The sequence below is a fragment of the Chiloscyllium plagiosum genome, unplaced genomic scaffold, assembly GCF_037043375.1.
Source record: "Chiloscyllium plagiosum isolate Xiang-an unplaced genomic scaffold, Cpla_swu_hap1 HiC_scaffold_22, whole genome shotgun sequence".
NCBI classification, from domain to species: Eukaryota; Metazoa; Chordata; class Chondrichthyes; order Orectolobiformes; family Hemiscylliidae; genus Chiloscyllium; species Chiloscyllium plagiosum.
In genome coordinates, this window is record NW_028270160.1 from 10,732,637 (window position 1) to 10,757,549 (window position 24,913).

General features: G+C 46.3%; 1 protein-coding gene across 6 annotated transcripts in view; it reads left to right on the forward strand.

Annotated features, from left to right (window-relative positions):
• The window catches only part of LOC122561319 (uncharacterized), a 164,785-nt gene that overhangs the window by 105,632 nt on the left and 34,240 nt on the right, over positions 1-24,913 (forward strand). For all 6 annotated transcript variants that reach the window (XM_043713011.2, XM_087998748.1, XM_043713012.2 and 3 more), the window contains 4 exons: positions 6,430-6,571; positions 9,560-9,664; positions 14,700-14,790; positions 15,429-15,519. In XM_043713011.2, coding sequence (XP_043568946.1) covers positions 6,430-6,571; positions 9,560-9,664; positions 14,700-14,790; positions 15,429-15,519 — 429 coding nt within the window. The remainder of the gene's footprint in view (positions 1-6,429; positions 6,572-9,559; positions 9,665-14,699; positions 14,791-15,428; positions 15,520-24,913) is intronic.

Here is a 24,913-nt window from a genome sequence, read left to right on the forward strand (position 1 = left end):
TTAGATGTTCAAGATTTAGATGTAATTGTCATGTGTACTCAAGTACAGGATTACAGTAAAAAATGTCAAATGCCGTCACACACACACACACCCATTTTAGGTACAAAGATATAAAAAAAACTCTGGTACAAACTGGTAAGAACATATAAGAACATAAGAACCAGGAGCAGGAGTAGGCCGCCGCCCTTCGAGCCTGCCCCACCACTCAGTAAGATCGTGGCTGATCTTTTCGTGGGCTCAGCTCCACTTACCCGCCCTCTCACCCTATCCCTTAATTCCTTTATTTTTCAAAAATAAACCTTAGCTTTAAAAGTGATTACTGAAGTAGCGTCAACTACTTCTCTAGGCAAGGAATTCCATAGATTAACAACCCTGTTGTTGTGGTTCTGTTCGCCGAGCTGGGAATTTGTCTTGCAAACGTTTTGTCCCCTGTCTAGGTGACATCCTCAGTGCTTGGGAGCCTCCTGTGAAGCGCTTCTGTGGTGTTTCCTCCGGCATTTATAGTGGCCTGTCTGGGCCTCTGGGTGAAGAAGTTCCTTCTCAGTTCAGTTTGAAACCCGCTCCCTCTAATCTTGAGGCCATACTCTCTTGTCCTAGTCTCACCCACCAGTGGAAACATCCTCTCTATTTCTATTTTATTGATTCCCTTCATAATTTTATATGTTTCTATAAGATCCCCCTCATTCTTCTGAATTCCAATGAATATAATCCCAGTCTATTCAGCCTCTCCTCATAAGCCAACCCCCTCAACTCCGGAATCAACCTAGTGAACCTCCTCTGCACCCCCTCCAGTGCCAGTACATCCTTTCTCAAGTAAGGAGACCAAAACTGCACACAGTACTCCAGGTGTGGCCTCACCAGCACCCTGAACAGCTGCAACATAACCTCCCTGCTTTTAAACTCAATCCCTTTAAAAGGTTAAGTATTACCTTTATGGAATAAATAGAAAAATAAAGAAATAAGGTAATAGTTTACATTGAAGTCCTTAATATAAACTGGAAAAATGAAGGAGTAATGTTAAAAGTTCAACGTCCTTTGATGAGTGCTTGCTGGGGCTTCAATCTCCTCCACTTAGCTTGCTTATCACTCATTATAGTACAGTGGTACTGTCCCCCTCCTCTGACTCAGAAGGTAGGGTTCACATACACCAACCCAGACATGGTCAAACGCGTATGTGTGCTTCTGTGATTTCTCTCGATGGGTGAAAATGTTTGGAGAAATGCCACAAACTGGAATGAGGAGAGCTCAGTTGAGCAGCAGCCAGACTCCGGCTTTAGTTTCAGAGATTTCCGTTTGTGTTGTGGTGTGCGGATGAGCTTGTCCGAGTTGAGAACCAATACGGCTCCAAAGTGAGCCAGAGGGTCCTGGGGAATCCACTCTTTGCTCTAAACAGCAACTTTGGTTCGAAGTGAGGTGAGGTGACGATTGAAGAGGAGAAGTGGCCTCTGCTAAGCGATGGCTTCTTGTTTTGCTGCACTGCCTGCATTTCTGGGCAGCGTTTGGGGGCTCTATATTGACCCAAGCTGCAAGATAACTCGGTCAGGGATCCTCCCGAATCTGATCCGTGTTAGCAACACCAAACAGCCTCTCACACCTTTCACACTCCCCATTGATCACTATGACCACGCTGCTCCTTTAACAAGGTTAGGTTGTCCTTGGTTTTGTCTTCAGTGGGGTCGTAAATGGATAGATTCCGAAATGTCTGGGTTTATTTACTTGAAGAAGCTTTTAAGTTTTTAAACAAACCCTTGTACAATGGAAGGAGAGTGGCCAGTTCTCCCAACTCAGTTTTCCTCTGGTTTAGTTTGGTTTTAGTATTCTGGCTGTTCAGAGCTGCTGGTCAGTTTGAGGCTGCTGGTCAAAGAAACAGCTCCAAGGAAGAAGGTGTTCCATGCTGAATCGCTCTGACATCTCTCTCTCTCTCTCTCTCTCCTGTAAGACCCTGTGTTTGATTTTACCTGTTTTTGCCAAGGGATGTTTATGGGGATTGTTGCAGGAATTTGGAACAGCATCATTAAGTTGGGATAATCTGTTGGGTTTTCAGAGAAGTTAAATTATTCTGTATTCCGTTCTCTTTTGTTTGTGTTTCATTTGGTAATCTTCTAAATAAATTCTGTTTTGATTAAAACTAAGTGTTTGGGCCAGCTGCATCACTCCTGGACTATCCACTCTACACCTGCTTAAAACAACTCGCAAAGTTAGGGTCTGGCCTACCTTCTTCAAATGTTTTGAGGGGGTCTGGACTGGTCCATAACACCACTCAGGAGTGGAGTATTATAATTCCTTTCCCTAAATCCAGTTTTACTGGAGTTGTAGAGATGCTTAGCATGGAAACAGACCCTTCGGTCCAACTCCTCCATGCTGACCAGATATCCTAAATTAATCTAGTCCCATTCGCCAGCACTTGGCTCGTATCCCTCTAAACCCCTCCTCTTCATATACCCATCCAGATGCCTTTTAAATGTTGTAATTTTACCAGCCTCCACCACTTCCTCTGGCAGCTCATTCCATACACACATCACCCTCTGTGTGAAAAAGTTATCCCTCGGGTCCCTAATAAATCTTACCTCCTCCCCTTTAACCTATGCCCTCGAGTTCTGGACTCCCCCAACCCAAGGAAATGATATTGTCTAGTTACCCTATCCATGCCCCTCATAATTTTGTAAACCTCTATAAGGTCACTCCTCAGCCTCCAATGCTCCAGGAAATCAGCCCCAGCCTATTCAACCTCTCCCTGTAGCTCAAACCCTCCAACCCTGGCAACATCCTTGTAAATCTTTTCTGAACCCTTTCAAGTTTCACAACATCCTTCCAATAGGAGGGAGACCAGAATTGCACACAATATTCCAAAAGTAGTCTAACCGATGTCCTGTATAGACACATGACCTCCCAACTGCTATACTCAATACTCTGACCAATAAAGGAAAGCATACCAAATGCCTTCTTCACTATCCTATCTACCTGCAAGTCTACTACTAAAACTGATGAAAAAATGAGTTTCCCAGGCAGTCAACATTGAATGGGTAGAGGTCATTAGGAAGCTGTTTGGCCCATTGAGCCCATGCCAACGCTCTGCAAGAGCAGTCTAGCTATTTCTACCTCTCCCCTGCCCCTTCCTCCAGAGCGCTGCGCTCTTTTTTGTTTCAAATAAAAATCCTGAATTCCATTCCAAAAGCTCCTGTTGAATCTGCTGTCTTTCCACCCAGTCCATTCCAGCTCCTGGCTACTCACTCTGTTATAAAAAATAATCCATGACTTGGAGGAGCTGGTGTTGGACTGGGGTGGACAAAGTTAAAAATCATCGAGGAGAAAGTGAGGACTGCAGATGCTGGAGATCAGAGCTGAAAATGCGTTGCTGGAAAAGCGCAGCAGGTCAGGCAGCATCCAAGGAGCAGGAGAATCGACGTTTCGGGCATGAGCCCTTCTTCAGGAATCATCATTCATGAAGAAGGGCTCATGCCCGAAACGTCGATTCTCCTGCTCCTTGAATGCTGCCTGACCTGCTGCGCTTTTCCAGCAACACATTTTCAGCAAAGTTAAAAATCTCACAACACCAAGTTATAGTCCAACCGGTTTATTTGGAAGCACTAGCTCTTGGAGCGTTGCTACTTCATCAGATGGCTGTGGAGGAAGATCATAAGACAAAGAATTTATAGCAAAAGATTACAGTCTTATGCAACTGAAGCGATATATTGAACAAACCTAGATTGCTGTTGGGAGTGCATTGCTGGAAAAGCACAGCAGGTCAGGCAGCATCCGAGGAGCAGGAACATCGATGCTTCGAGCTGGAGCCCTTCATCAGAGGCCTCATTCCTGATGAAGGGCTCCGGCCTGTAACGTCGATTTTCCTGCTCCTCGGATGCTGCCTGACCTGCTGTGCTTTTCCAGCACCACACTCTCATATCTGATCTCCAGCATCTGCAGTCCTCACTGAAACCTAGATAGCTGTTAATAAGGTTTTCCTCCTGTCATCTCTGGTTCTTTTGTCAGTCACCTTTAGTCTGGGTCTGGTGGTTCTTAATCCAGTGGCCATTAGAAACATGTTCTCCCTACCTCCCCTGCTTAAATTTCTTATAATTTGAAAGACCTCTTGTTCAGTAAATGCAAGTGTTGCATTTGGTAAAAACAAACAAGGGCAGGACTTACACAATTAAAAGTAGCCCCTTGCATAGTGTTGTAGAACAGAGAGAACTAGGAGCTCAGATACATAATTGTTTGAAGTTTGCCTCACATACAGAGAGGGTGCTTGAGAAGGCATTTAGCACACCTGCCTGCATTGTTCAGACCTTTGAGTTTCGGAGTTGGAACGTCATGTTGAGGTTGTTCAGGATGTTGATGAGGCCTCTTCTGGAATACTGTGTCCAGTCCTGGTCACCCTGTTATAGGAGGGATGGTATTAAACTGGAGAGGGTTCAGAAGAGACTTACTTCACCTGATGAAGGAGCAGCACTCCAAAAGCTTGTGATTTCAAAAGAACCTGTTGGGCTATAACCTGGTGCTGTGGGATTTCTGATTCTGTCCACAGAAGCTTCCAATTATTTCTAAAACTTTCTGTTTCGGTTTGACTTTCTGAATCCTTGGTATGATGTAAAATCAGGCCAAACATAATTTTGGGTTTCAGCATTTCTTGGAATCTTGAATTACCTGAGCAGTGCCTTCTGGGGCACCCATTCTCCATTGAAATATAAATTTTCATTACCTTTCCTCAGCATTACAATATGTTAATATCCAGATCTTGGTGTGTACGGAGAAATTTCAAAGTTTGCAGATGCCACAAAACTTGGAAGAATTGTAATCCATGAGGAGGAAAATGTGGAACTCCAAAGGAAATAGACAAAGTTGACAGAGTAGGCAGAAGAATTTCAACGCAAAGAAGTGAGAGATAATGCACTTTGTTAAGAAGAACTTAAGAAGAACTTTGAAAGACAATGTAAGATAGAATGCATAATCCAAAGGGGACTGCAGGAACAGAGGGACCTGGATATCTACATGCACAGACCATTGGAAGTGACAGGACAAGTAACGAGAACAGTTAGTAAAGCATTCAGCATCCTCAACTTTATTACTAGGGACTGTGACAATACTATGGCTTTAAGAAGTGTATTTTGTCCTGGGTGTTTTTATGAAGAAAGGTTGGGACAGAAGAGCCAATTGGAGTACTCAGAGCCAATACAATAAACGGTTTGTGCGGCTTTGGGGTTTTTTTTAGATTGGAACAATAGAAGCAGCCTGAATGGGTGGGGTAAAACTCCTACAGAAACAGGATGTTTAGTTTTAGTTTTTAAGTGCCAGTTGCTGGGTTTGAAAGCTGCAGTAATCTCTCCCTGCTATTCTCTCTGTCTGTCTGTCTGTCTCTCTCTCTTTCTCTCTCTCTCTCTCTCTCTCTCTCTCTCTCTCTGTCTCTCTCTCTCTCTCACACACACAGACAGACAGAGTTTTCCCTTAATATTTGTCCTCCTAGACTGGAGAGCTACATCTAGTTTACTGAATTTGCCTTTGTCAAGTTTGTCTTTCTGGGATGTTAATGTATTGGGACAGTTACTGTTTAGTAATTAAATAATCTATTATTCTGTTAAGTTTTCCAACCGAGTTGTTATTCCAATTTCATCTTTCTTCTGTTGCTTTTTAAATAGAGTATCTGAATAAAGTGTCTACTGCTTCAAGACTGACAGTTTGACCAATTGAATTGCATCTGGAACGCAACACCTGGCACTTACCTTTAAAATAAAAAAAGGGACGAGGATATCTTCTTAATATATTTTGAGGGGGTTTGATCTGGCCCATAACTGGGCTTAGAGTGCAAGAACAAGGAAGTGATGTTGAACTTGTATAAGACACTTGTTAGATGTATTGTTGAAGGTACCACATTATAGGAAGGATGTGAACACATCGGAGAGAGTTGTTTATAAGAACGGTTCCAGCAATGAGAAACTTCGGGGTGACGAGGACAGACTGAAGACGCTGGGACTGTTCTCTTGGAGAGATGAAGGCTGACAGGAGATCAGATAGAGGTTTCCAGCATCATGAGTGGGCTTCACAAAGTAGATAGGGAGATATTCCCACTGGTAAAAGAGACTTGAAGGTGAGAGGAATACATTGAAAAAGGTGTGCAAAAGAAGCAAGGTTGATGTGAGGAAAAAAAAAATCTTTTAGTTAAGGTCTGGAATGCACTATCTGGAAATGTGGTGGAGGCAGTTTCAATTGATGCATTCAAGAGAGTATGGGATGATTATTTGGATATAGGTAGTGTACAGGAATGTGAGGGGAAGGCAGAAAATTAGTATTAGGGGATAGAACCAGTGCAGGGATGATGGGCTGAAGGGCCTTCTCCTGTGCTGTAACAATGCTGTGATTCTGAGTAACATTTTGCTAGGATGCCTGCTGTATGGTTGAAGTGGTTTCTAAATAAAATTGTTGCTGCATGTGCAGGTATTTTGGAAATCGATCCTATTGCTATGACAGACTTGGCAAGTACAATCTCGCACTCGAGGATGCTGAAACCTCCATCAGACTCGCTGCTGACTGGCCGAAAGGTTATTTCCGAAAGGGAAGAGCACTCGTTGGAATAAAGGTGAATGTATTCATCCACCACAGGTGCTGACAGCTCATTGATCCACTCTAGATTTTGTATGTTCTTTCCCTGCGTCTGTTTCATATCCTTTTACGAATCATTTGTTCCGCTAGAGGTTGGGGGGAGTGTGGGTGGGTAAATGGCAGGAATGTGGGATGTGGAGGGGGTGTATAATCAAGAGGAAGATGAACATTTAAGATGGGATGGAGAGGGGGTTAGATGGGGCTGGAAGGGGGTTCCTCAAGATTTGTTAATTTAATTTAACTTCAAATTTCACAACATGGTGCTCTGTCCTGGTCTGTTCCGTAATGATAACCATTCTGCTACAAATATAGAAGCACGTGTCTGAGTCGGTGAAAGACTTGACCTGGACACTGGATGAGCAACAAATGAGCAATTTAGTTGAATCATCCTCAAACTGTGCTCCTTGTTAGTGGTCAGAATCACAAAGGATTTTGATAAATTAATGAAGTGAGTCTACCTCCAAACGCTGAAGGTAACTTGTGAAAGAACCACACACAAGAAAGCCAAGGCAGTGAATAGTCTTATGGGGTCCAGATGTGACTCAGTCATAGACTTCGAAAGGGATTTAGAGTCATAGAGATACACAGCACAGATTCAGATCCTTTGGTCCAACTCATCCATGCCAACCAGATATCCTAAATAAATCTAGTCCCATTTGCTAGCATTTGACCTGTATCCCTCTAAATCCTTCCTGTTCATGTACCCATCCAGATGTCTTTTTAATCTTGTAATTGCTGTTCACAAGAGCTGACACATGCTTAATGATCTTCTTCTATCCCCCTCCCTCAAGGTGGCACGGAGGCTCAATGGTTAGCATTGCTGCCTCACAGCGCCAAGGACCTGGGTTCGATTTCACCCTCGGGTGACTGTCTGTGTGGAGTTTGCACGTTCTCCCTGTGTCTGCGTGGGTTTCCTCTGGGTGCTCTGGTTTCCTCCCACAGTCCAAAGATGTGCAGTTTAGGTGGATTAGCCGTGGGAAATTACCCATAGTGTTCAGGGATATGCGGGCTAGGTGGGTTCTCTAGGGGAAATGCAGGGTAGGGGGCTGGGTGGGACTCTCTTCGAAGATCAGTGTAGACTCAATGGTCTGCTTCCCACCGTAGGGATTCTATAATTCTACTATTATTGAGACATACAGCAAAGTACAGGTCGTTCTGTCATTGCTGATGAAGGACTTATGCCTGTAACGTCAACTGTCCTGCTCCTCAGATAGAGTCATAATCATAGAGATGTACAGCATGGAAACAAAACCTATGGTCTAACCCATCCATGCCGACCAGATATCCCAATCCAATCTAGTTCCACCTGCCAGCACCCGGCCCATATCCCTCCAAACCCTTCCTATTCATATACCCATCCAGTTGCCTTTTAAGTGGCGCAATTGTACCAGCCTCCACCACTTCCTCTGGTAGCTCATTCTATACACGTACCACCCTCTGCATGAAAATGTTGCCCCTTAGGTCTCTTTTATATCTTTCCCCTCTCACCCTAAACCTATGCCCTCTAGTTCTGGACTCCCCCACTCCAAGGAAAAGATTTTGTCCATTTATCCTATCCGTGCCCCTCTGCTGCCTGGCCTGCTGTGCTTTTCCAGCACCACACTCTCGACTCTGATCTCCAACATCTGCAGTTCTCACTTCCTTCTTCTGACCAAACTACACTAATCCCATTTCCCTGCTGTTGGCCCATAGCCTCCTATGTCCTGGCTTTTTAAGAGCTCACTCAGATGCTTCTTAAACGTTGCGAGGGTACCTGCCTGCATCACCCTCTTGGACAGTGTGTTTCACATATGTACCCAGTCTTGTTGAAATTGTTTTTGCTCAGAAACCCTCTAATCCACTTGCTCCTCGCCTTAAATGTATGCCGTCTAGTCTTAGACATATAACTGCCTTGCTAATGAATCCCAGCGCGAATGGTGGAGGCAAAAGTGATTCTACAGCTGTCCACAAGAGCAGCCAGATAGATACTTTTAATTAAACTGGTCCAATGTGTATGAAACACCTCTGGACTGCCTCATTACCACAGAGTGCAGTGGAGGTCGGGACGTTGGGTGCCTTCAAGGCAGAGATTGACACACTCTTGATTTCGCAAGGAATTAAGGGAGAGTGCAGGTAAGTGGAATTAAAACGCCCATCAGCCATGATTAAATGGTGGAGTGGACTCGATGGGCCGAATGGCCTTCCACTCCTATGGTCTTATGGACTGGGTGAGAGAGAGCCCGCACCTTCTGTTTGAGAGATCGAGTCTCTAACACCATACCATTAACGTCCCGACACTTTACTTACCTATCCCGGTGGGATTTGAATGAAGGGCATCCATCTGGGATTCTGCAATACTAGCCCAGAAACAGGCCACCGCTTCCCCCTCAAATAGTGACAGCTTTATCTTTCAATTGTGTTGAACCATCACCCTGTCAGTTACCAATGAAATCCACTGACCCATTGTAGACTGGGGAAGAACAGGCATGATTCTTTCACCAGATAGCTCTACAGTGTCCTCCCAGACAGCACGGATACAGATAGCAGCCAAGGGTCAAAAGTCTCACTGTCATCGGGATTAAGAAAGATCTTAAAATGAGCAAAAATGCCAAGGCGTAGCAAGCTCTCGAGTGAGTGCAGCTAGTTGGGATTTATGAGCTCGGAGCTGAGGAACACAATGCCAGAAGAATGAATTTGGGAAATGCTCAGCCATGTCAAATTCTGTTGGATAACTTGGAACATTTTACTGCATGAAAAGTGTCTTATAAATGTATCCATACTAAGTATGTGAATAACAGAATGGCCTGTTGTCACTCGAGAGCACTGTCAAGGACTCCTCTAATTCCATTGGAAAAGAGACAGAGAGATCCTCGGTTTCACATTGAGTTGGATGCAGAAAGAAGAAAAGGATAAGGATGTTTCAAATAGACTTGGGATTATTTAACTGCGAGATTGAGAATCTAACATTGAGGCCTTCTCCTTACAGAGGTACGCTGAGGCAGAATCTGCGTTCGAACTGGTCTTGCAGCTCGATAAAGACTGTGATGATGCTGTTAAGGAACTGTTCAAAGTTCGTATGTTTAGACTGATGGTAAAGGAGATATTTTTATTCAAATCTTTGCTGATTTTAGAAAAATTAATGATCGAGGCAACTCATATAAAAATAATTACTTTCTCATGTGTTGTCTGTAATTGCATGGATTATCATCAAAACTTCTTGCTGCGATTTACTGTAATGTGGAGCTTATGAATTGTATAATCATTGTATTACACTTCAGCAAGAGGACTTTAGCCATTTCTACTCTATAGCCCTGCAAGATCTCTCCCTTTAGGTTCTTATCAAATTCACTTTGGAAATTCGCAGTTGACTCTGCCTCTCCACTCACTCAAGCAGTGCTTTCTAATCTATTAAAAATGCGTTCCCTAGTATTCCCCCTCCTTCTTTTACCAATATCCTCTAGTTCTCAAACCTTCCACCAGGGGGAGCAGATTCCCCCATCTCTGCTGTCCAAACCTCTCATGAGTTCAAAGGCTTTGATTGAAACTTCCTTCAACATTGTATTCTAGAAGGCCATAAGTCATAGCAGCCGAAGGAGGCCATTCAGCCCGTTTAGTCTGCTCTGCCTTTCAAATAGATCTTGGCTGATCTGATAATCCTCAACTCCCCTTTGCTGCCTTATCCCCATATCCCTCGATTCCCGTTCTGATGAAAAATCTGTCTATGGCAGCCTTGATTATACTTAAGGACCCAACCTCAAGACCCCTCTGCGGTAAAGAATTCTACAGATTCTTGGCCATTTCAGAGGGCAGTTAAGAGTCAACCAGCTCACTGTGGGTCTGGAGTCCAGGCCTGACAACATAAGGAAGAAATTCCTCCTCACCTCTGTCTTAAACATGCAACCCCTTATTCTGAGATTAAGCCCTGTGGTCCTAGACACGGTCAAGTCCTCTAAAGAATCTTGTATGGTTCGATAAGGTCTCCTCTCAATTTTCTGGATTCCAATGAGTACAGGCCTGATCTACTCAGCCTCTCCTTATAAGACAGTGCCTTCAACTCAGTAACAGCCCAATACCTCAAATGTCAGTCTATCTTAGATAAGCAGCTAAAACAGTTTGCAATATTCTAATTGTAGTCTTAAAAGCGCCTTGTATAGTTTTTAACAAAACTTCAATATTTTCATGTTCTATTCTCTTTGAAATAAAAGCCAACATTCAAATTGCCTTCCCTGTAACCCAGTGAACATGCATGAATACCACCTCAAAAGCCCCTGTGCAGTAGCTTTATGCCGACCTGCCCCATTTAAATGATCTTCAACTCCTTTACCCTTCAATCAAAGAACAAAATATTCCCCTGGCTTCTCCAGTCTATTCACAGAACTGTCCCTGGATCTATTCTTGTAAAGCTTTACCCTCTTAAAATCTTCACATTTTTCTTAAAACATCAACATTTCCCATTCCTGGACACTAGGTGGTTCCTTGAAGGAGCATCCCTTGCAGTCTGTGAAACCTCATACCTACAGGAAAACCATTAATTAACCGACTGTGGGTCAAACAATTCACAATCCAGGTTTTAATGTGGGAAACACAGCACGCGGTGAACTCCCAGAAGCAGCGATAATACTGACTGAACAATTAGTTTTACTGATGTTGGGTTGAAGAACAGGACCTCCTGACCCCACCCATTCATTTCTCTGTAAGATAGTAGCATGGAATCTTTTGCACCCATCTGAGAGAGCATTTGGGTTTGTTGTTGAACACGTCATCTGAATTAGGGTGCTCTTATAGTTGCTGACTCTGGTACTGGTCTGAATTACGTGTTCACATTTCTGGAGCAGGACTTGAACCTATGACGCTCTCACTGAGCATAGAGAGCACTGTTAACCATGGGGAGTATTTATAACCTGCCGCCCAGTGTGTTTTATTGCAACAAGCACAAACTCAAAGTCTTGTCAAATGATAGCCTCACTGTTTAGTCACTGGTACCCTCCTCTTCAATCTTGACTGGATTACCTGACTATTTTCTGTCTGTCTTATTCAGGATTGACGGGGACATTCAGTAATTATATCGGCCTATTTTATCTTTTGCTGACGAGGATTACCCAAGGTACAGGACGGGACTCTAAATAGGCATCTCAACCTGTCTGAAACGTTCCTTCAGAGAGGCAACTTTCCCTGTAACTATGGGGAGTTGGAGTCAACAAACAGTCATTTTGGAGGTGGTTATTTGAGTGTGAGAGAACATATACTTTACATAATGCCCAGTCACACACATGTATCAAAACACTTCCATCAAATCCCGTTCACTCACAGAGGGGTGAGGAGGCAGAACCTTCTGCCACAAGTTGAGGTGAACAGCACAGACATAATAGAGGACAGTTAGATAAATAAACAGAAGGATATCGCTAAGAGTGTGATGGCCATGGACAGGGTGAAAAGACAGCAGCTGTTCCCTATAGTTGAAGAGTCAATAACAAGTTTGACATAACTGGGTCCTGTCACCAAGCTCCCCCCCCACCTTTATTTACTCGTGCACAGTGCACTGGCTGTACCCAACCAGCTCAGAGTCAGCCCTCAGCTGCGGAGATTCTATTTTGTTTTAGGTGCAGTTGACTCACAGGCCTCAGTCCAAGCACTAAAAAGTGAAAACACATGCAAAAAGAAAGTGTGCAAGCACTAAAAAAACCATAGTGCAAAGGCCAAGCCCTACCATGAAATGATCATAGTCCTTGCCCAAAAAAACAAAAAAAGAGTAACACACAGGCTGCGACCAGCTAGTGAAATACCAAAACCATAGTTCCCCAGTGAGAACTAAACTGGAACACTATAGATTAGATTCCCTACAGTGTGGAAACAGGCCCTTCGGCCCAACAAGTCCACACCGACCCTCCGAAGAGTAACCCACCCAGACTCATTCCCCTACCCTGTATTTATTCCTGATTAATGCACCTAACACTACGGGCAATTTAGCACGGCCAATTCACCTGACCTGCACTTCGTTTGGACTATGGGAGGAAACCAGACCAAACCCACACTTTTACTGGGAGAATGTGAAAACTCCACACAGACAGTAGCCTGAGGCAGGAATCGAACCCGGGTCCCTGGCGCTGTGAGGCAGCAGTGTTGACCACTGAGCAACCTTGCCACCCAAACTGGCTGTGCAGTCAGCCAGCACAGAAATCCGTTTTTCAGACAAGAATAACAATAACACACTGGCTGTGGCCCAGCCAGCTCAGAGTCAGTCCTCAACTGAGGGGATTCCAATCCCTGGTTATATCGGTCAGCCAGGGCGCTCCTGGTTGGCCCAGGTTAACAGCCCCAATCAAGAACCTCGTGGTCAATGCAGTCAACCTGATTCCTGTCACTACAAAAGGGGCATTATATTCAGGTGGAAGGCAGGAGGTTCAGTGGGCATTTAATGACACTTTTTCTCCCCCAGAGGATGGTGGGAGTGTGGAGCCTGAGGGGTTTGTAGAGATGAGAAACCTCCCCAGACTTTAACCTATACTTGGATGAACATTTAAAATTCATAACATTGAAGGCTATGTGCCAAGTAGTGGAAATTGGGAGCAGTATAGATTAGATCAGCACAGACCCGATGGGCCAAAGGGCCTTTTCTCGAACCCTGTGACTCCATGTTTGTGTAAGATGAAGGGGAGGGAGAGGAGTCTCACAAGGAACATGAACACTAAGACAACCAGTTGTGACAAATTGGCTGTTTCACTGATATAAATACCTTATTATGTCAGACAGATGCTTGTCAAAATTCAGTGACTAGAATTCTTGAGCAGCTTATTGTCGGCAACCTGAATGAGTTGACCAAAATAATTGCATCAAAGACTTGGCAGAGAGCTTGATGGAGAAGGTAGTCCTGAGGCCAAACACTGGAACTGATGGCACTTGTGTGGAGTGCTGTCTTGATTACTTCTTTGTAACTGGTGGTTACTGCTCTCTTGTGGGATTTTCTTTTACAAGTTAATTTTTGTTTCTATTTGGATCCTGTTACTCTTTGTGTCGAGTGATGAATCATTAGATATGACCCACTGTCTCTAGACAAACGCAGTATAGGAACATTTATACATCTCCTTAATTGCTGCCAGCTCAGCAGAACACACTTCCACTAAGATTAGCTTTGTTGTGAAAGATATATTAACAAAAATATTGGTGACACTCAAATGTACTTCTCTTCATAAGGGTAAGCAGAGTCAAATTAAATCTGGAGTAGGTGTATATTTTAATGTTGATGAGTGGTATTAAAATTGTTGAAGTCTTTTTTGGACGCTAGGTCATTTCTGTCCTTCTCTCTCCTCTTGGTCCGACGTTATATCTCAATGCAACCTCTCAGAGACCACCCAATCTGTACAACGGTCAGGATTCCCCACATTGACTATCTACTGGCAACTCCGTGCTGATGTTAGGGCTGTTTGGCGCTGTGGGGCCCATTAGGATGCAGACTTGAGACCTCCCCGTGTTAAGTCATTGTAGATATTTGCATCCAGTTGTGTGAGGGGCCCTACATTTCAGTCACAGGCCAGGAATGGGCCATTCAACGCTAAAGGTGCATGCATCTTCCTGCTTTTCATCTTATCCCTTCAGCAGAGCATTCTCTCCCCTTTTCCCCATGTGTTAATCTAGCTCTCCCTTGAGTGTTATCACCACGTGCCACATTCTGACCGTTTTCTACATAAATAGGTTTCTCCTGCACTGTTTATTGGTTTTAATAGTGACTATCCCTCATACTCTCGCCCACATGTGTAAGTTTCTTCTCTACGTCTATTCTGATCCGCGTTGGCTTGATTGGTTAACTAAATGTGTTCCCCAGTCTACGAGTGGCCCACTTTACATTTCAAACAGAAACCTGCAGAGAAACTGTGCAGAATGTTGGAATAGACGCAGAGAATGCTGGAGAAACTCAGCAGGTCTGGCAGCATCTGTGGAGAGAGAAACCGCGTTAGCATTCATCTAATGACTTGAAAGATTAACTCTGTTTCTGAATCCAGAGATGCTGCCCGACCTGCTGAGTTTCTCCATCCTTCTCTGTGTCTGTTTCAGATTTCTGGCATCTGCGGGACTTTGTGTTTGATCAAGTGGATAAGGTTTAACAGCGTCTCTTTTAATATTTGTTTCAGAACATGGGTTTCACTCAGCAACAAAGCTTAATGGCCCTCCAGCAGTATCAAACTGTCGAGGCTGCTCTACACTCTCGTTTAGAGTTGAATTGTGAGTATTTTTGACTTGCCCATTAGTTTCTCCAGCCAGTTCCTACCTGCTTGGTGTTTAGTGGACACCCTGAAAGGGTTCTGAATTGGAATGTTCTCCATTGTTCCACCACTCTTCCTCTCCTTCACTCCTCGTGCCACACGTTTAAGGGAAAGTCTTGATGTAGTGGGGTCTAGCCCAGGGCAAATGCTCTTGGGGTAGGGGTTCATGTCCTACCATCTCAGCTAGTGGAACTTATATTCAATCAATAAATCCAGAATATAAGGCTAATCTCTGTAATGGTGCCATGATTAGCGTTGCTGATGGTCATAAAGCCCCCACCTGGGTCACTCAGCTCCTTTTGGGAAGGAAATCTGCCGTCCTTACCTGGTCTGTCCTACGTGTTCCTGATGAAGAGCTTATGCCTGAAATGTCGATTCTCCTGCTCCCCAGATGCTGCCTGACCTGCTGTGCTTTCCCAGCACCACACATTTCGACTCTGATCTCCAGCATCTGCAGTCCTCACTTTCACCTATGTGTGACTCCAGCCCCACAGCATTGCGATTAACTCTAGAGTTGGGTTTGATGCTGAATTTGTGAATTTACGCTGGACATGAGGTTTTAATTCCTAATTTGTAACCTTCTTCCTATTTTCACAGTTCAACGGCCAAATTCTGGGACCTTGGAGATCCCTGAGGAAGAGGACTGTTTATACTTGATCGATTGTCCTGTAAATGGGGATCAAACTGAGTAGGTACCAAGTGTTTACTCTTGTGTGTGTGTTTTTTCCCCGTGTGTATGGAAGAAGGTAGGTGCATAGGCCAGCAGGGCGTTCATAGTTACAGCCTACCTTCCTCAGGCTCAGTGGGAATGTGCACAAGAGGATGTGAGAGTAAACCTCACCTTTAAGAGTTGACCCCAGATCGACACTGACACCTCAGGGTGGCACTGAGCAGGTGCTACATTGCCAGAAAGGTCAAAACGAGGCTTGTTCGCTTATAGAGCTGAAAAACTCTGTAACGTCTGCAAATATACTGCCTGCTCGTCTCTTCGCTGGTTGTGGGATCTTGCTGTGCACAAGCTGCCCGCTGTGACGGCGAATGTGACGACACTGATACTGAACGACAAACTTAAAGCCCTCCCCATCTGGGGTAGGGGTGCAAGGGTGTGTCACTTCTAAGGTGAGAAAGGGGTTTCTTTAAGCGAGAGGGTGCAGGGTGCAGACATGGTCAAGTGAAGCCCCCCACCGCCCCGTCACTGAGGGCCACCCTCTGGCCAGATCCCAAATCCTGCTTCTCACCAGCATCACCCTCCCCAAGATCCTCATCCCATCTCTCAATGTACAACAATGGACTTCCACAAAGGGATCACCAGAAAAGCCTCTCATTGACTGGGGGCCACTGGGGGTGTATGGAGATGGCATTGTGGCATCATGGAGTATAGCAGAGGCCCTTCAGTCCATCAAGTCTGTGCCACCAGAAATATACTACCCCCTGTACGAGTCCCACTTTTCCACATTAGGTCCGTAGCCAGATAGTCATCCAAATACAGAAAAACCTTGGTTATCCAAGCATTAATTATCCAAATTTCAGATTATTCAAACAAGAGTTCAAGCTCCCATAAAAATGTTATCCAAACAATCAATAAGGGTGGCATGGTGGCTCAGTGGTTAGCACTGCTGCCTCACAGCGCCAGGGGCCCGGGTTCAATTCCAGTCTCGGGCAACTATGTGTGTGGAGTTTGCACATTCTCTTGTGTCTGTGTGGGTTTCCTCCCAAAGGTGTGCAGGTTAGGGTGAATTGGCCATGCTAAATTGCCCATAGTGTTCAGGGATGTGTGAGTTAGGTGCATTAGTTGGGATAAATATAGGGTAGGGGAATGGGTGGGTCACTCTTCGGAGGTTGGGGGGAACTTGTTAAGCCGAAGGGCCTGTTTCCACACTGATTCTGTTCTAGTCAGTTATTCAAACAAAATAATCCCCTCCCCTCTCGTTCGGATAATTGAGGTTGTTCTGTACTTTGTAAAGGTTTCCCACCTGAACTTCCCTCCCAGGTAATGTATTTCAGGTCCCCACCACCCTGCAGGTGAAAAATCTTTTCCACAAATTCTCCCCAACCTCCTGCCTTTCGCTTTAAAATTATACCCCTTGTCACTGACCTTCAACTAAAGGAAACAACTGGTCTCATTCCACCCTTTCAATGCCCTTCATAATGTCAAAAACCACACAACACTAGATTATAGTCCAGCAGGTTTATTTGGAAGTACCAGCTTTTGGAGCACTGCTCCTTCATCGGGTGGTTGTGGAGTAGGATCGTAAGATCTCATAAGACCTCCACCTCATAATGTCATCCATCTCTAACAGGTTCCTCCCTGCTCAACCTTCTGTGCTCTGAAGAGAAAAACCAGAACTTATCCAGCCTCTCCCTACTTCCGAAATGCTGCATCCCAAGCAGCATCCTGGTGAATCTCCATTTCCAGTGCAATCACAACCTCCCAGAGCTGAGTTGGTGGGGGAGGCAGGGTACTGATGAGCAAACTGTGTGAGGAAGGGTGCAATCTCTCGATCTCTGTGTTGCGTTCCTGCAAGGCATTGTGGGGGTTGGCACAGATGTGTTTAAAGCTGGACATCCTTCCAAGACAGTATGGGAATCTTTGGTGAAGGGGCGTGTTTGATCTCCGCATTTTCTGTAGCAACTCCATGGCTCCCTGTTGGTTTACTAACTGGAGGCAGAAGACAGGCCCAACAGTGAGGGACCTCTTCACAGCGTTTCACTGAGAGGATTTTCTGTTACACAACTGAGAGAAAGTGAGGTTGGATGCTGAGCATCTGGCAGAGTGTGGTGAAGTTAATCTTCTTCATAAAACGAAGGGCAGAACGGAAAACAGCATTTGGGCTCGCCAAATCAACAGGAGCGTGTGGCTATGATTAAAGCTATTGGAAAACCCCCACAGGAATTTTACTTTCAGAAGGTCTTATTCGATAGAATTTGTTTTGCCTCAGTGTGGGGTGACTTTCTGGCTTGAGAATTCCTTTCTCCAACTCTGAATGATTACCTTGAGAAATCACATCGCCTCCCCTCCATTCTGTTTGTCTTTAGCTTGAGAGAAACAAAGAGGACTGGTGTAAAATTGAATGCTCCATAAGCATTTACTGGCTGATTTTTGCTACTCTTAATTTTAAAAGAAAATGCACAGATTATGTGCTTTCGGAAGCTGAATAATTGTGCCAGCCTCCACCACTTCCTCTGGCAGCTCATTCCATACACGTACCACCCTCTGTGTGAAAACATTACCCCTTGGGTCCCTTTTAAATATTTCCCCTCTCACCTTAAACCTATGCCCTCTAGTTCTGGACTCACCCACCCTAGAGAAAAGATCTTGAGTATTTGCCATATCCATGCCCCTCACGATTTTATAAACCTCTATAAGGTCAACCCTCAGCCTCTGACGCTCCAGTGAAAACAGCTCCAACCTGTTCAGCCTCTTCCTATAGCTCAAACCCTCCAACCCTGTCAACATCCTTGTAAATCTTTTCTGAACCCTTTCAAGTTTCACATCTTTCCTGTATCAGGGAGACCAGAATTGAACACACTATTCCAAACTGTGGCCTAACCAATGTCCTGTACAGATGCAAAATGACCTCCCAACTCCTATACTCAATACTCTGTCCAATATAGGAAAGCATACCAAATGCCTTCTTCACTGTCCTATCTATCTACAGTTCTACTTCCAAGGAACTATGAACCTGCACTGCAAGGTCTCTTTGTTCAGCAACACTCCCCAGGACCTTACCATTAAGTGTATAAGTCCTGCTAAGATTTATTTTTCCAAAATGCAGCACCTCGCATTTATCTAAATTAAACTCCATCTGCCACTCCTCAGCCCCTCGGCCCATCTGATCCAGATCCTGTTGTACTCTGAGGTAACCTTCTTCCATGTCCACTGCACATCCAATTTTGGTGCTATCTGCAAACCATGCCTCCTAGGTTCACATGCAAGTCATTTGTATAAATTACAAAAAATAGTAGACCCAGCATCAATCCTTGTGCCACACTGCTGGTCACAGGCCTCCATTCTTAAAAGCAACCTTCCACCACCACCCTCTATCTCCTATCTTTGAGCCAATTTTGTATCCAAATAGTTTACTCCCCCTGTATTACGTGTGATAAATCAGCATGGCTATCCTTTTGGTGAAGAGTCTTGTTTTTGTCCAAGAAAATGATGACACGAGTGTAGGACATGTGGCAGTGTACAATATGAGCAGTTGTTTGATGGGACAGAACTTGAATCTTGCTGCAAAGAGAGACATTCGGCTGATGTTTTCACACTTCAGGACACACACACAAGAATGCCAAATTTCAAACAATTGAACAGTACAGGAGAGAAGGCTGCTGATTGGTTGGCACATTGATTGTGATTAGCTGAGGTGTTGCCATGGAGAAAGATGGAAAATTTCAGATTCTGCACGTTCCGATTGCATGGATTTCCAAGGTTTTAGCAGGGAAGTACAAACATGTGAATATGCAAACATTGGAAATAGAAGCAGAAAAAAGCCATTTAGCCCCTCAAACCTACTCCACTACTCAATAAGATCACAGCTGATCTGCTCATGTTTCAAACTCCACATTCCCATCTACTCCTCGATTCCACTGCCTAACAAGAATCTATCCATCTTGCTTTCAAAACTATTCAATAATCATACCTGCACCTCGTCTTGAGGCAGACAGTTGCAAAGTTAAAGAAGCCTCTGAAAGAATCACCTCTGTCATAAAAGGGCTAACCCCAATTTTAAAAATGCAGGAAGCATTCTTTTACATATCCACCAGGGCAAGACCTTTTCAGGATCTTATACATTTCAATCAATTCGCTGCTCTCTCTTCTAGACTTTAGTGAAAACTAGTCCAACCATTTCTCATAAGACAACCTACTCATTCCAGAGATGAATCTGGTAAGCCACCTCTCAATGCATTTACATCCTTCCTAAGTGGACCAAAGCTGCACACTCGCTATTCAATATATGATCTGTATAATGCTCTGTCTAAATAATGTGGAGATGCTGGTGTTGGACTGGGGTGGACAAGGTCAGGGGTCACACGGCACCAGGTTATAGTCCAACAGGTTTATTTGAAATCACAAGCTTTCGGAGCGTTGCCCCTTCGTCAGGTGAGGTCACTTCAGGTCAAGTGCACTGAAAGCTTGTGGTTTCAAATAAACCTGTTGGACTACAACCTGGTGCCATGTGACGTTTGACTTAAGTGAAGCATCATATCTCCACTTTCATATTTGTTTTCTCTCGTAATAAAGGCTAACATCCTATTAGTCTTCTTGATGGCATGCCGTACCTGTGATCTAACCTTGCTGTGGATCAGCTTGCAATGAAACAGACTGTTTCTCCATTCCCAGAGGCATATCAGAGTAAATATTGTGCAATTGTCACTTGTACGGATTGCGCTTCAGTCCTCTGCTCTGATATAATCTTCCACTATTACCTCTACCACTATAATTCAGCATCGTTGTTGTTTCCCAAGGCATCATTAGACTGTGTTTTTTGTGGGACCCACATTAGTGTAACTGAAGCAAGCAGATCACAAACCATTAGATACCTTGACATTTTACTGAGTGTGTGTGATCATTGTAACCTTACTTGAGGTGGTGTGTTCCAACACGGGGTAAACCCTCCTGCTTAATTTAAAACCAGCAACACGGAAAAGGTTTATCCCGTGCTATAATCTGTAAAATTTCAAGCGGCCAAGAACTATGTACAGTAAAAATTAACAACTTTATTTCATAAAGTATAACAGAGAATAATTAACTAACAACTATGTACAAGTCCTTACTCTAACTTATCTGTTACCTTCTCTTCTATAATACTAGTCTGATAAAGCTCCCAATTAAGATTTATAAAACCAAATTTCTTATCTCAAAACCAGGCAGCTGTAGGCTCTTGTCTTTGGATCTTCCTGTGTCTGCTGTTCCCCTTGTTCAGAATTTCTGCGTCACAGGTTACTGATCGAAAAGGGACTTTTAAGGGAGAGGTTTTTTCAAGCAGTCTGGTACATGCTAGAATTGAGGAGAAAGTGAGGTCTGCAGATGCTGGAGATCAGAGCTGGAGATGTGTTGCTGGAAAAGCGCAGCAGGTCAGGCAGCATCAAGGGAACAGGAGAATCGACGTTTCGGGCATAAGCCCTTCTTCAGGAATGAGGAAAGTTTGTCCAGCAGGCTAAGATAAAAGGTAGGGAGGAGGGACTTGGGGGAGGGGCGTCGGAAATGTGATAGGTGGAAAGAGGTCAAGGTGAGGGTGATAGGTCAGACTGGGGTGGGGGCGGAGAGGTCGGGAAGAAGATCTCAGGTTAGGAAGGCGGTGCTGAATTTGATGGATTTGACTGAGACAGGGTGGGGGGAGGGGAAATGAGGAAACTGGTGAAATCCGAGTTCATCCCTTGTGGTTGGAGGGTTCCTAGGCGGAAGATGAGGCGCTCTTCCTCCAACCGTCGTTTTGTTGTGGTCTGACGATGGAGGAGTCCAAAGACCTGCATATCCTTGGTGGAGTGGGAGGGGGAATTGAAATGTTGAGCTACAGGGTGGTTGGGTTGGTTGGTCCGGGTGTCCCACAGGTGTTCTCTGAAACGCTCCGCAAGTAGCCGGCCTGTCTCCCCAATATAGAGGAGGCCACATCGGGTGCAGAGGATGCAATAGATGATATGTGTGGAGGTGCAGGTGAATCTGTGGCGGATATGGAAGTTTCCTTTGGGGCCTTGGAGGGAGGTGAGGGGGGAGGTGTGGGCGCAAGTCTTGCACCTCCTGCGGTTGCAGGGGAAGGTGCCGGGAGTGGAGGTTGGGTTGGTGGGGGGTGTGGATCTGACGAGGGAGTCACAGGGGGAGTGGTCTTTACGGAATGCTGATAGGTGAGGGGAGGGAAATATATCCTTGGTGGTGGGGTCCGTTTGGAGGTAGCGGAAATGACGGCGGATGATGCGCTGTACATGGAGATTGGTGGGGTGGTAGGTGAGGACCAGTGGGGTTCTGTCCTGGTGGTGGTACAGCTACTACAAACCGACCGACTCCCACAGCTACCTGGACTACACCTCCTCCCATCCTGCCCCCTGTAAACCGCAGCCACTTCCGCCCCCACTGACGTCACTAACCTACACGCCCACAACGCCGCATGTGTCTCCGCCCCCACGCTGATCTCCACGCCTAACCCCGCCCCCCGGCGAGTTCCGTCACCTCGCCTAACCCCGCCCCTTCGCCGATCTCTGACTGCATGCCTAACCCCGCCCCCATGCCTATTTCCGTCACCACGTCTAACCCCGCCCCTTCGCCTATCGCCATCACCACGCCCAACCCCGCCCCCACGCCGATCCCCATCCCCGCCCCCAGACCTAACCCCGCCCCCACACCCACCTCCAGCCCCACACCAGGTCCTAGCTCCCAGCCCTGTCGTGTTTTCACTATCCCTCCAGACCTACCCCTCTCTGAGGATGAAAGATCAGTCCTCAGCAGAGGCCTCACCTTCATTCCCCTACGCTCCCGGATTAATGAATTCAACACGCGGCGTGACATCGAACAATTCTTCCGCCGCCTTCGCCTCCGTGCCCACTTCTTTAACCAAGACTCCCGCCCACCCTCTGACGACCCCTTCTCCCGCCTCCAACACACCACATCCACCTGGACACCCCGTGCTGGCCTCCTACTTGCCCTCGACCTCTTCATAGCCAACTGCCGCCGCGATATTAACCGCCACCTGAACTCCCCCACCCCACTCACCCACTCCAACCTCTCACCCTCGGAACGCGCAGCCCTCCACTCACTCCGCTGCAACCCCAACCTCACTATCAAACCAGCAGACAAGGGAGGCGCGGTAGTAGTTTGGCGCACCGACCTCTACACCGCTGAGGCCAAACGCCAGCTCGCAGATACCTCCTCCTACTGCCCCCTTGACCATGACCCCACCCCCCACCACCAAACCATCATCTCCCAGACCGTCCATAACCTCATCACCTCAGGGGATCTCCCATCCACCACTTCCAACCTCATAGTCCCACAACCCCGCACCTCCCGCTTCTACCTCCTGCCCAAAATCCACAAACCTGACTGCCCCGGTCGACCCATTGTCTCCGCCTGCTCCTGCCCCACCGAACTCATCTCCGCATACCTTGACACCGTCCTGTCCCCCTTAGTCCAAGAACTCCCCACCTACGTTCGGGACACCACCCATGCCCTCCACCTGCTCCATGATTTTCGCTTCCCCGGTCCCCAACGCCTTATTTTCACCATGGACATCCAGTCCCTGTACACCTCCATACCCCATCACGAAGGACTCAAAGCCCTCCGCTTCTTTCTTTCCCGCCGTACCGACCAGTACCCTTCCACTGACACCCTCCTTCGACTGACTGAACTGGTCCTCACCCTGAACAACTTCTCTTTCCAATCCTCCCACTTCCTCCAAACGAAAGGAGTAGCCATGGGCACCCGCATGGGCCCCAGCTATGCCTGCCTCTTCGTAGGATATGTGGAACAATCCATCTTCCGCAACTACACTGGCCCCACCCCCCACCTTTTCCTCCGCTACATCGATGACTGTATCAGCGCCGCCTCGTGCTCCCACGAGGAAGTTGAACAGTTCATCCACTTCACCAACACCTTCCACCCCGACCTCAAATTCACCTGGACAGTCTCAGATTCCTCCCTCCCCTTCCTCGACCTTTCTATTTCTATCTCAGGCGACCGAATCAACACGGACATCTACTACAAACCGACCGACTCCCACAGCTACCTGGACTACACCTCCTCCCATCCTGCCCCTTGTAAAAACGCCATCCCATTCTTCCAATTCCTTCGACTCCGCCGCATCTGCTCCCAGGAGGACCAGTTCCAAAAACGCACAACCCAAATGGCCTCCTTCTTCAAGGACCGCAATTTCCCCCCCGACGTGGTCGACGATGCCCTCCACCGCATCTCTTCCACTTCCCGCTCCTCCGCCCTTGAACCCCGCCCCTCCAACCGCCACCAGGACAGAACCCCACTGGTCCTCACCTACCACCCCACCAATCTCCATGTACAGCGAATCGTCCGCCGTCATTTCCGCTACCTCCAAACGGACCCCACCACCAAGGATATATTTCCCTCCCCTCCCCTATCAGCATTCCGTAAAGACCACTCCCTCCGTGACTCCCTCGTCAGATCCACACCCCCCACCAACCCAACCTCCACTCCCGGCACCTTCCCCTGCAACCGCAGGAGGTGCAAGACTTGCGCCCACACCTCCCCCCTCACCTCCCTCCAAGGCCCCAAAGGAAACTTCCATATCCGCCACAGATTCACCTGCACCTCCACACATATCATCTATTTCATCCTCTGCACCCGATGTGGCCTCCTCTATATTGGGGAGACAGGCCGGCTACTTGCGGAGCGTTTCAGAGAACACCTGTGGGACACCCGGACCAATCAACCCAACCACCCTGTAGCTCAACATTTCAATTCCCCCTCCCACTCCACCAAGGATATGCAGGTCTTTGGACTCCTCCATCGTCAGACCACAACAAAACGACGGTTGGAGGAAGAACGCCTCATCTTCCGCCTAGGAACCCTCCAACCACAAGGGATGAACTCGGATTTCACCAGTTTCCTCATTTCCCCTCCCCCCACCCTGTCTCAGTCAAATCCATCAAATTCAGCACCGCCTTCCTAACCTGAGATCTTCTTCCCGACCTTTCCGCCCCCACCCCAGTCTGACCTATCACCCTCACCTTGACCTCTTTCCACCTATCACATTTCCGACGCCCCTCCCCCAAGTCCCTCCTCCCTACCTTTTATCTTAGCCTGCTGGACAAACTTTCCTCATTCCTGAAGAAGGGCTTATGCCCGAAACATCGATTCTCCTGTTCCCTGGATGCTGCCTGACCTGCTGCGCTTTTCCAGCAACACATCTCCAGCTACATGCTAGAATTGGCAGTTCTCCTCTCAAGTGTTCAATTTCCCCATGTCTTATACCCCAGAGCATCGGATTGTGTCATTGGCTTTTAAGATTGTTAATATACTCAATTCAAACTTGATTGGAAATTGGTATTTTTTTCAGAGTAAATTTAAACTAATTGGGCAAATTCAAATTTGTTTTTGTCACTAGACCACTCAGCGAGTGCCG